Here is a 12,951-nt window from a genome sequence, read left to right as displayed (position 1 = left end):
TCATCACTTCATGGCAAATAGATGGGGAAAAAATGGAAACAGTGGCAGACTTTATTTTCTTGGGCTCCAAAATCACTGCAGAGAGTGACTGCAGCCATGAAATTAAAAGATGCTTGCTTCTTGGAAGAAAAGCTATGACAAACCTAGACAGCATATTAAAAGCAGAGACATGACTTTGCTAACAAAGGTCCATATAATCAAAGTTATGGTTTTTCCAGAAATCATGTATGGATATGAGAGTTGGACCATCAAGAACGCTGAGTGCCAAAGAATTGATGCTTTTGAACTGTGGTGTTGGAGAAGACTCTTGAGAATCCCTTGGCCAGCAAGGTGATCAAACCAGTCAATCCTAAAGGAAATCAATCCTGAATACCCATTGCAAGGATGGATGCTGAAGCCGAAGCTCCAATATGTTGACTACCTGATGCAGAGCTGACTCAATGGAAAAGATCCTGATGCTGGGAAAGATTGAAGGCAAAAGAAGGAGATGACACAGGATGAGATGGTTGGATGGCATCACCATTTCAATGGACATGAATTTGAGCAAACTCTGGAAGATGGTGAAGGACAGGGAAGCCTGACATGCTGTAGTCCATTGGGTCACGAAGAGTCGGACATGACTGAGCGACTGAACAACAAATAATAGAACCTGCTTCACAGACTCTTCCTGAGCAAAGAGTTTAGCACCCAGGGCCAAGCTCCCAGCAAGTACTCCATAAATGTCACATATCCTATGTGGTAGGTCACTTAACTTTTTCAATGAGGAAATAAAAGGTAAGGAAAAATGACCTGTCAAAACCCCAATGGAATTCCAGTTCACTGGATGTGGTAGGCAGAATAATGGCCCCCCCAGAGGTGTTTGCATCCTAATCCTGGAACCTGTGACTGTGGTTCTGTACATGGCAAAGGAGAATTACAGTGGCACTGGAGTTAAGGTGGCAAACCAGCTGACCTTACGATAGGAAGATTATCTTGGATTATCTAGGTTGGCCCAGTTGAATCACATGGGTTCCTATAGCGTAAGAGAACAGAAGACAGGGTCAAAGAAACAGGACGTGAACAGGGCTCATCTGCAGAGGCTGGCTTTGGAGTCGGAGGAAGAGGGCTGGGAGACACGGAATGCTGCAGCCTCTAGAGGCTGGGAACTGCCCTCAGCTGACAGGCAGCAAAGCAGACTTTGATCCTATAACCGCCAAGAAACTGAATTCTGTCAACAACCTGAATGAGCAGGAAGCGGATTCTCCCCTGGAACCTCCAGAAAGGAATGCAGGAATCAAGGACAACTTGATTTAGCACCGGATGTCTAACCTACAGAGTCTAAGAAAATAGATTTGCATTCCTCTCAGTCAGTAAAGTTGTGGTCATTTGTTATGGCAGCAAATAGCAAACTAAAACAGATAGAAGGACTTTTGACTAATGAGTATAATAAGCTCTATGGCTCCATTTTCCACCAGGAGATGTTACCTTCTCCCGTGCAGTTGTCACATGACATCTATCATGGCTACCATGTCTAAAGTTGGTCCATTTTCTCTGCTTCTGACATGGATAAACCCACTGAATCCTCGAAACAACCCCCATTTACCAGAGCACCAGAGCAATTTCCCAAGGTTCCCCGGTGGCTCAGCTGGTAAAGAGTCTGCCTGCAATCCGGGAGACCTGGGTTTGATGCCTCAGTTGGGACGATCCCCTGGAGAAGGGAAAGGCTACCCACTCTGGTCTTCTGGCCTGGAGAATCCCACGGACTGTATAGTCCATGGGGTCGCAAAGAGTCGGACTCAACTGAGCCACTTTCACTCACTCAAGGATTGTAAGAGGTGGGGGTGGGGTGGGAGTTGGAGAAGAGCCTGGCGTGTCCACTATGGAGTCTACTCTCTTGGCTACCAGGTCACGCTGCATCCTGCCTTGTCTATGTTTTCTAATACCAAAAGTGTATGTCTTTCAAAAAAAGGAGAGACTTTTTCTTTCAGGATTTCTTACTTTTTATTTTGCTAAGTAATATTGTTTTTAAAGAACAAAAGAAAACTCATTGCCTAGTACCTTTATTTCTTAGCATTTTAATAACAAAAACTAGAGCGGGCAGAAATTCAGAACAAATTTAGCTTTACAGAAAACCCACTATATTCTCCTTATTTTTATTTTATTGTGGTAAGAACACTTAATATGAGATCTGCTCTCCTGACAAATTTTAATGCTAACTATAGGCACTATGCTGCACAGCAGATCTCTAGAATTATTCATCTTGTATAACTGAAATTTTATACCCATTAAATAGCAACTCCCCATTTTCCCCTCACCCCCAGGCCCTGGCAACCACCATTCTACTCTGCTTCTATAAATCTGACTGTTTTAGATATTTCATGTAAGTGAACTCAAACAGTGTTTCTCCTGTGACTGCCTTATTTCAGAGATGATCATTTTAAAATCATATCACTTACAGCTGAACTTGAGTGTGTTTAGAAAGCTGAGGAATTTTGAATGGAGGAAGAGAAAACAGGATTTACTCAGGATGGTGGCCACTGTTTCCCTTTTATTTTCCTGCTGAGCTAGCAAAGGCTTGAATACAACTATTAAAAGCTCAGCATTAGAAATTCTGCTCAGTTTTCACATTAGTAACAGGTTTATGTTTCTTTATATTTTCCTGCCCTTCAAAGAGGTATTAAGTTCTTGGCTTTTAGTTATTGTTGGTCTTTAACAGTCATTTTATAATTCTTTGATAGTAAATTGTCACAAGTTTGTAAAACCTACTGAAAATTAAACATGACTTTTACTGAAACACATTGCTGTGTTTGGTTAATTTAGAAGACAATTCCAAAAGGGCCATCTGTGACCCTGGGGCCTGACACCCACCACTGGCCTCCATCTCTGAAACTCAGACTTTGGGCTGGGACTATTCTGAAGGGGTTTCAGATTAGCAATGAACAATCAATGAATAGTTTCCTGCTTTTATTAAGTGCCTAGAGTCAATGAGTGAAAACTGTAATGGAAGCAATCTATGAATCAACTCTATTAAGAACTCCTGATCATCATCAAAAGACACCAAAACTGAAAAGACTAGCCTCACACCGGGAGAAGACATCTGCAAACATGTGACCACAATATTAGTATCTAGGAAAAAATGAAGGCTTTTACATCAATCATTAAGAGAGGAACTAATGACCCACATAAAAAATGCCAAAAGACATGAACAGGTATTTCAAGAAGAAACCAATAAACATGTGAAAAGATGTTCAACCTCATTAGTAATCAAAGGAATGTACACTAAAACAACAAAGAGAAATTCTGAGACCACTGTGACATGCCAGACAGCCAGGAAACTATTGCAGAGTTCTTGCATCACATCAGAAGGACACAGAGCCAGCCTCTACCAGCCAAAATGAGCAACCTGAACTCCAACAAGGATAAGAATTACAAAGCATTCAAACCCAAGTATGTTTAAATCGACAAATTCAAAATGATTGTTAAAAAAAAAAAAAACTAGTTGGAGACATTCTGAGGATGTGAGGGAACAAATTTATTATTCTGAAAGCCAGATAAATCCAAGAGAAAAAGCTGAGCATTTATCTTGTCTTTCTTATAACTAACTAAATAGTTTATGAGGGGAAGGAGTTCTTTATTCAAGTGCTCTAGCTATCATGTGAAAATTAAATGACAGAAATAGAATATCACCATTTTCCAACTCCCAGTGAATCAGTGAGTCTAGGCATTGATCTTCAACAGCCACTAATACCAAACTGGTAAAGTGAAGCAAAAACTTAGGTGCCTGCATAGACCTACGGCCTTGCCAACTGGATTAACACAAACTTGATTAGGCAGCCTGTGGACCCAGCAGCCAATCTTCAGGAAATGTAGAGAAGAGAGGAACACTTTCAACTGCGTGTTGGAAGTGTTGAAAGAGGAACACTTTCAGCTAAGTGTGTAATCAGTAAAACCCAAACTGTTGGAAACTCTACAGGTCCAACATGCCAGGTTCTTTTAACAGATACAGTGTAAGGAAAATAAAAGGATGGAAGGAGAAACTGTAGATTAAAAGTGACTTAGAAGGGGAAAAAAGCCTTAAAAGAAATATCAAATCAGAAATAATAGTGGGCAAGACTAAAGAGGCAGGGATAGATACTTAGGTGATAAAGCTATTAACAGTTGAAGGAAAGTACATTATTGGGGCAACTAAGGAAATCTGACTATGGACTGCATATTAGATAACATCTATGTAAACAAAGAAATGGCAACTTTCCTGAGCATGATAATGGTATTGTGATTCTATCAGTAAATGACCATATTCTTTGGAAATACATGCTGAATTAGATATGGGTAGAAAGTGCCATATCTATAAGTCTCAAACGGTTCAGAAAAATAAAATACAGATGTGTGAGTGCCCAAGCATGTTTAAAAAGACAGACAAAGCAAATGTAGCAAAATGGTAACTGGTGAATCTAAGTGAAGGGTATATTCATTATACTATTCCTGCAACTGTTCTGCAGTTCTGAATTTTTTTTTCAAAACAAAAATTGGGGAACAAAACAAAGCCACACATACACACACCCCACAGTGAAAAACTACTTCAAAGGCACCAGATTGGCAAAAATAGAAAACTTGTTATCTAGTAAAATTGATGTGCAGACCCTATGAACTAGGAATCTCAGCCTAGAAAGACTCTTAATAAACCATGACAGATGTACAAAAATATGCTCACAGCTGTGTGTGCAACAACAATATACTGAAAACCACCCAACTAGCCATCAACATGGGATTTTCCCACAAAGAAATATTCTATAGCAGTATAAATTAATAAACTACGGCCATACACAGCCCATAAACATAATGCTTAGGGAACAAAACAACTTGCAAATAATACATATAGTAAGACTCCATCTAGACAAACTATATATTTATTTATATGTGTATCTGATATAGTAACTTACGTTAAAAGGCAAAAAATATGCAAGCTGAACTACAGTGTTTTAGAATAAATATGTATGTGGGTAAACTACAAGAAAAGTTTAAAGAAGAACAAAGGAATAAAAACTTCAAAATTCTGGATAGTGGTTCTCTCTGGGTAGAAAGAGGGGCATAAGAAGAAGTTGAAAGACATCAGTAATTTCCTATTTTTAAAGATGGATGGTTGGTTGGTATATGAATGGTCATTATATTGTTGGGTTTTAAACTGTAAATATACATATACAGTTATTGTACATATATTTTATATATTCTTTTATCTCAAAAAAGGAAAAAACCCTGACCCACTATGACGACAATATTTCTGGACACACCCATCTTTGCTTCACAGTTCTGCCAAAGCAAAGAATTCATTTTAGCTGAAGCAGATTAATTCCTCTTCACCAACCAATCACAGAACTGAAAGATCACCTCATTCAAATTTCATTGGTAGAAGACTCACTGCAAACATTTAGAATTAATTCCTAAAAGGGAAAAGCGATGTGGCGGACCAAAAAATGCCACAGATTTCCTTAGGGTTTTTGAGAGCAATACAGCTCCATGGGAAATAATTAAGAACTGAACCATCATTCATACCACTTAAAATTTCAAGGCCCCATTTTAAACACAATGGCCATAAATTTCTTTTGACTATTTACAACCGAAAGTATGTATATCTGTTACATGATTGTAGTACAAACAATTACAAATCAGACTGTGCAGAATTTGAAACTGGTAATTAAAGCCTGACTTGAAAACCAATTTCTAAACATGCTGAGAAACAAACAAAAATCTCCTCCATGAAGTGTTCCCCAATTCCCTTCAAAGAGTTACTGAGCTCCAAAAGATTCCTGTTCCAGGGTAGCTTAAATTTTTACTCTCATTAGTAAAGAAAAAACAAACAAAAAACACTGAAAGCCACAAAGTCCAACAAGGTGGGGGGCAGGGAAATCAATAAAAAACAAAACCATTTCACTATCAAATAATTCCCCAAATCTAAGTACATCAAATCTTGAATAAATAAGGCCTTCTGATATTTTTCACTTAGAACTTGTGCTAAATGTTTAAGTTGTCAATATCCATTTTATTACTTTCTAGTCACAACAGATAGCTTTCAGGAGAATTGTGCTTTGAGAGTAAATGAGTGGAACTCTCAGTGATGTTCAAGAGGGCAAGGGCACAGACAGGAGACCAGAGAGGATATATAGACCAACCTCAGGCTAATTAGGCATCTTTACTACCTCACTCCCCATATCCAGCGTTTTCAAACAGCCATAAAGTGCTGGCCTGTTCAGCCTGCATTCCAACCACAGTCCAGTTGGTGAGCACGTGTCTACCTGACACCACAGTGAATGCTCAGACTCCCAGGGGACACCCCCACACCATGGCTTTTGTGTGCATCAGTTCCGTACTGACATCACAGCGAGCACGCAGAACTGAGGTGGAGTTTCATTTTCCACATTTCTTTCTAAGGCTGTGTGTGTATAGCTTTCCTGACAGTCTACTTCCTTTCTCATATTAAATTCAGTGTGGACTTAAGGAATTTTTTAAACAGGAAAGAGAGCTTCCAAAGAAAATGTCAGAGAAATGAAAATAAAACTATGAGTGTTTATTCTTTAAAATGGATTGCCAAAGGGCACTTGATATTAATATACAACTTCCTATTCAAGAGCTAGCTGGTTTTAAACAGGCTCAATAGAGGTTAATTCCTTTAGAAATCACCAGTACAAAACCTAGTCTTGAGATTTCACTGGAAGACTATTTATATAACTAATGAGAAGGGCTTATAATTTATTCTACAATGTTACTTTCAAGTTCCAGTTTGAAATCCTGGACTTTAATTTTGAGACAGGTATTTATATTTTTTTAAAAGAGTACTTTGAGATGACCAAAATCAAGTGTTCTATGATAAGGTATATTAATAAGAAGAACCCTAATTCTTCTTCATTGAGCTGTGCCTCTGAGTGCTCAGAGAAGACAAGATGCCTTGTTCTACATTTACTCTTCCTTATCAGAAGAGAGAGAACGTTCCAGCAAACATGGGCAACACTTATCAGCTAAGTGGCTGTGAGAAGAGACAAAAAATGGCATGTCTTTATAATTCCACAACCTCTTCCCCTCTGATGCTCGCCTACGAGTCAGTAGAGTGGCCTGTAACTGGTGGCTGGGCCCCTATATGCCCTTAACTGGGCTCAGAGGCTATGGAATGGACAGATACAGTACTAATAAAGCAAAGAATGGAGCCTATGATGAGTGAAATAGCAAGAGGAGGAGTCTCGGCTATTTGTCTTCTGCTGGGAACATACCCTGTTTCCATCTATTCTAGTTTTGATAAAACTTTCAGATAATATGCAATACTCTGAACAAATTGTAAATACAACAGGCAGAAATTATGGTCTAAGACTGAAGTGGAATGCATTCTATGATCCCCACTTATATTCAGCCCTGCTAAAAACAATCAAATGCACAGAAGTCCTATTGCTCCTCCAATAAAGGCCACCCAAGAATCTGAGCCACAAGCATAAGGAAATACAAACACAAAAAGCAGGAGCAAGCAACAGGGTTATCAAGAATTTTATAAAACCTGAGAGAAACCACACATCTATACTGAAAGGAAGATAATGAAAAAGATCTTTCTCACCTTTTGAAAGTTCTCCTTCCACAAATCTTCTACGACAATGTATCCTCGTAAACCCCAGTCATACAATTTCTCTCCACTGACCTTGAAATAAAATATAAAAGATCCATTGCTATTCCATATATGAAGTGGTAAGGAAGAGAATTTATTGCTTTCTTTTGTCCCGTTTCCAAAAGAACCGTATTTAACCATACAACTACCACAGGAATCTTGGTTGAACATACACATTAAAACCATACAATGTAAGCAAATAAAAGATAGCCAAGAATGATGGGGTAAGAAGAATAAATAGTTTGCCTATGTATAGCTACTGTTTAAAATAATGTGCCATAAATTATAGGTGTATATTTCAACCTTTCACAATTTCAAGGGAAAAAATGTGGGAAAAAATGCTGATATGAGAAATTCCTAAAAAAGCAGATAAGAAAGAAGGCTTCTACCTATCACATCTAGCACATAACAGCCAACCAAGTCTCAAGCCAGCCAAACTCAAGATGAAAATCATTCATTCATTTTAGGGGCTAGGTAAAAAAACAAGTGAGCCCACTAAAGATGGTCAGTCTTCCCAGATCCCTCAAAACATAAAAGTCTTTGAGTTTTTATAGGACTTTTGCTGTCTGCTCCAAAATCCTTTCTACAACATGCAGAAAGGTAGGCTCCAGGGTTAGAGAACATTTTGGGATAAGTGAGCTCCCTACCTTAAAAGGTGCTGATCCACCTTTGGCCTGCTGACTTCAATTACTGGAAACTTTTTAAAAAAATATTGAGCTTTCTTAAAAAGAAACTTCCAATAATTTGCATTCATTGGTCCTACTTATGACAATATTTATTAGTCTTCTACATGAAACTACTTTGATTTTCTGAAAGCAGTTATTATTCTCTTCCAAATTTTGATAATCATTTGTCTCTATATACATTTTACTTTCCCAAGCACATTCACATGATTTATCTCTATTCTATATAACAATCCTATATGGTAAGTAGGCAAAGATTATTAGGATATATTCAGAGGCCAAATGACTCATCCAAGGTCACAATGCTAGTAAATCCAGCATTTGGCTGCAACATACTGGTTTCTTACAAGTTATATTCTTCTAGTTGTGCCAACTGTTCTTAAAATATGATATGATTCTCAGACTCATTGGTAGATGTAACAAGCATTTACTATCAGTATGGCACTGTTCTCAGTGTTATAAATTTCTGAGAGAAAAATAATATTCGCCCATCACTTTCAGAGTTTTCTGACAATACTATTCTCCAAACACTACTGAACAGAAAACAAAACATAAGTGATTAAGTGGCTTGTCCAAGGTCATGGCATTCATTAGGAGGAAAAAAAGAGGAAGTAGAAAAGAAACTGTGAAATAGGAACTAATTCTCTTTCGATCACTGATGTTTGTTTTGTTTTATTGTGCAAAATACACATAATATAAAATTTACCATTTCAACCACTTCTAGGTGTGCAATTCAGTGGTAATTACATTCACAATGTTATGTGACCATCACCACCACTATTTTCAGAACTTTTTCATCATTCCAAACAGATCACTAATGTTTTATATCTCGTGAAAACAGTTAATTGCTTTGTTCTGGCTTACTCTAGGTACAAAAAAAAAAAAGACAAAACTCCTTCCCACTGACTTTAAAAATAAATTAGAATACAACTCAGATTTGTATGCTACCATCTTGGTTGTGAATACAAAAAATTCTTTTGCAATGCATGCTGTGGCATGGAAGATAAAAAAAAAAAGACCTCTACTCAGAGGGCTACTACATATGCTTCTCAACCACCAGCCAATTTACTATTTAAACCATAACAGACTGAGATGATGTTTGATTATTTTTGTGATCTAGGGCAGGAAGACATGATTCACTGTTCCAGAGCTGGGACTGAAGCAGACAGAGGATCAGTAACTGCCTCCAGGACTGCTATAAACAACGCCAAACCCATGTTATAACGATTGTACTGGTATTTGCCACCAAAGCCAACAATTTCCCACAGCTGGATCCACTGGGCTCCCACCTACAACTGCAGCACCATCCAGGAATCTAGACTTGATGATATTGTAAGGACTCCAGGGGGCACAGTGTCTGGTTGGACTGACTCAGAGCTTCAGGAACTAGTTCTGGTGATGGCGCTGCTCTTCTTCCTAGAAACCAGTCTCACTGTGATATGGCAGTTCTAGCAAATGAATCCCCTTCTCCAAATGGGGATCTCAAAACTTTAAGTCAGCCTCGTTCTTGCCAGTTTTCCAAGGGATTTCATGTGTACAGTCCCTCCAAGTCCAGACACCACTGCCCTGAGGGAGTCTAGTCTTTATCAGTGGTTCTCAAATATGGGCTTGCAAAAACCCTACAGAGGGCCTGCTAAAACACAGATTGCTGGCCCTAACTCTCAGTGTCTGAGTCAACAGGTCTGGGTTGGGGCCTGAAAACTTGCATTTCTAATAAGTTCTAATAAGTCCCTGATCCCACTGATCCAGGGACTACAGTCTGAGAACTGCTGGTCTAGCTGTTACGGACTGAACTGTGTCCCCCAAAACTCATGTGTTGAAGCCCTAGCCCACAATGTGACTGTTTGGAGAAAGGGCCTTTAAAGAGGTAATTAAGGTCAAGTGAAGTCATAAGGGTGGAGCTCTAATCCACTGCTGTCATTATAAGACAAGGATGACACATCAGGGAAGTGTGCATACAGTGACAAGGCTACATGAGGACACAGAGAAGGTGGCCATCTGCAGTCGAGGAGAGAGGCCTCAGGAGAAACCAAACCTGCTGACATCTTGCTCTTGGGCTTCCAGCCTTCAGAACTGTAAGAAAATAAATTTCTACTATTTAAGCCTCACAGGCTGTGGTATTTTGTCATGGCAGCTTGAGCTGACGAAGGCATCAGCTGTACTCATGTCTCGGCCACTATGTTCTACCTGCCAGGATGCCATCAAGCTGAGGCCTCAAGGGTAAGAAAGGAGCAGCCAACTGACAGCCCTAAAAAGGGCATTCCCAACAGAGCGAACTGCACTCCCTGAAGTCCTCAGCAAGGAAAGTGAGGCAGGCACCAGACGAGGGGGAAGGCGCAGAGGGCCAGAGCACAAGGCCCATGCCTACAACGCCAAGGCAGGCAGGCTATGACCAGGTATGCCCAACCTGAGAATGATCTGTAAACACCAACTCTGGAATTTGAGTCTCCAGGCTTCCATGTAATTCTGCAAAACAGGTATATTAAATTTTCTTTGATTAATATTCAAATTAGCTTGCCTTCTCTGAATACTGACATTGAAAGGAGGGCCAGAACTGAGGTATACAGTGGAGAAAATCATTTAAATTTGCTGTAAAACCATTTAAATCTATATGTGCAAAGAAATTTTACTCTGGTGTAATAAAGTCTGCAAAATAAAATTAAATGAAGCAGTAAACCCATACATACATGAGCAAGAACAAGGGACATGCAAGCTTACCGATATAACTTACCTGGACAAATACAATGGCTTGTTGTGGATAATAAAGAGAGGCAGCAAATCCCATGAAACCAGGTGGATATACCAGCTTCTTTATTTTTGAACCTATTAAATAAAAGGTTGTGGACACCATCAGAGGATTTATTATCTCTATCATCACAGTTTGCCTTGTACATCTAACACTGTGTAAGACTCCTCCACACCATGCCAATGCCAAATTGCTGTGGTTAGGGCATCTCTCCAGACAAAATCTTAAAAGGGGCACGAGGTATCTCTAAAGAAATGCCATGGATTTGCTGCTGAAAGCCAAGACAGCTGGTGTAATGGCAAATGCGTGTTAGTGGAGAGAGGCCAGCCTCGCTCAGGTGGGCACTGTCACCATTCCCCTTTAAGGTCAGTTCCCTCTCAGCTCACCCAGAGAGAGAACCTGCTTCCCAGCAAGCCCCATTTATATGTAAAAAGTTCTTATTAGAGTTTCAATCGCCTTACCGGAAAGGTGAAGAAAGCTCACAACATAAAAGAGAACATCAAGACAAGAAAGACAAAAATGACCAAAGGAAAAAGAACTTAAAACCAAATTAAACTTGTTCTTAGGTATCATCAATAAATTTAAGAAGCTACTGCATTAAAAGAAAAATGAGCTCTGTGAAACAGAGCAGAAAAGAGCTCTTGGAAATGACCAAAGTAAAATAATTCAAAAGAGGAAAATAATCAAGAATATATAAGAGGAATCTGATAGGGGCTCCCCAGATGGCTCAGTGATAAAGAATCTGCCTGCCAGTGCAGGAGACGCAGGTTCGATCCCTGGGTTGGGAAGATCCCCTGGAGAAGGAAATGGCAATCCACTCCAATATTCTCTCCTGGCAAACCCCATGGACAGAGGAGCCTGGTGGGCTACAGTCCATGGGATTGCAAAGAGCTGGGCACAACTGAGCGACTGAGCACTGTGCACAGAGAAAGCTGATAGGCAGCTGCTCTTGAATTTCTAGCTCCAACTGGTGCACACAATGAGCTGGTGGTCCTAGAAATTCTGGAAGGAAGTACAATCCCCTGCTTCCCTGCCTGTTTTCACTCCCACACTTCCCAAGAAGCCAGTGATGTAGACTGTAACTGGCAGCATGGCCAGAGGGAACCTCCAGAAGGCGACAACAAAGGGCAACAACCACCTGCCCTCCTTGAGTGGCCTGGCTGGGCCTACTTCCTCTGAATAATCATCCATTCATCTCTCTTCCAGAGAGATACCTCTTGTCATCACCACGGTCCTGGCCACCCTCATCACCATTATCTGCTAAATGCCCAAGAAACCTATCCGTATGATCCAGCAATCCCTCTTCCGGGTGCATATCCAAAGGAAATGAAGTCAGTAACCTGAAATACCTCATGTTCATTGCAGCATTATTCACAATAGTCAACACATGAAAACAAACTAAATGTCTGGAGTGGAGGAATGGATAAAGAAACTGTGGTATACATTTGCAATGGAATATTATTAAGCCTTTAAAAATAAGGACATTCTATCATGTGCAAAAATACAGATGAACCTAGAGGACATTATGCTAAGTGAAATAATTCAGACAGAGAAAGAAAAAACAGCACATGATTTCACTGATATGTAGAAGCTAAAAAAGTCAAATATACAGAAGCAAAGACTAGAAGGGTGGCTACCAAGAGTAGGGAGGTGGAAGAAATGTGGAGATATTGGTCAAAGGATACAAAGATGCAGTTATGTAGGATGAGTAAGTCTAGAGATCTAATGTGCAGTATGATAACTACAGTTAATAATACTGAACCCTGGACATTTACTGAGAGGGGATTTCAGATGCTCTCATCACAAAAAAGGTAACTATGTGAGAAGATATATTAATTAGCTCCACTCCAGTAATCATTTCACTATTTATACACATATGTTTTTGCTGCTGTTGTTCAGTC

At 39.6% G+C, this 12,951-nt stretch overlaps 1 protein-coding gene across 5 annotated transcripts in view; it reads right to left on the bottom strand.

The window, feature by feature from the left end:
* APOO (apolipoprotein O) overlaps positions 1-12,951 on the bottom strand; it is a 56,244-nt gene that overhangs the window by 7,273 nt on the left and 36,020 nt on the right. For all 5 annotated transcript variants that reach the window (XR_005725524.1, XR_005725523.1, XR_005725525.1 and 2 more), the window contains exons 6-7: positions 11,036-11,127; positions 7,574-7,654 (exon numbers count right to left, since the gene is read on the bottom strand). Coding sequence is in view for 2 of the 5 variants with exons in the window: in XM_040266654.1 (XP_040122588.1) it covers positions 7,574-7,654; positions 11,036-11,127 (173 nt within the window). In the remaining 3 variants the exon portion in view is untranslated. The remainder of the gene's footprint in view (positions 1-7,573; positions 7,655-11,035; positions 11,128-12,951) is intronic.

Source organism: Oryx dammah, unplaced genomic scaffold (assembly GCF_014754425.2).
Source record: "Oryx dammah isolate SB20612 unplaced genomic scaffold, SCBI_Odam_1.1 HiC_scaffold_23, whole genome shotgun sequence".
In the NCBI taxonomy this organism is placed as follows: Eukaryota; Metazoa; Chordata; class Mammalia; order Artiodactyla; family Bovidae; genus Oryx; species Oryx dammah.
The sequence above is the reverse complement of the archived record's forward strand: the minus strand, read 5'-3'. Positions and strand labels throughout refer to the sequence as shown.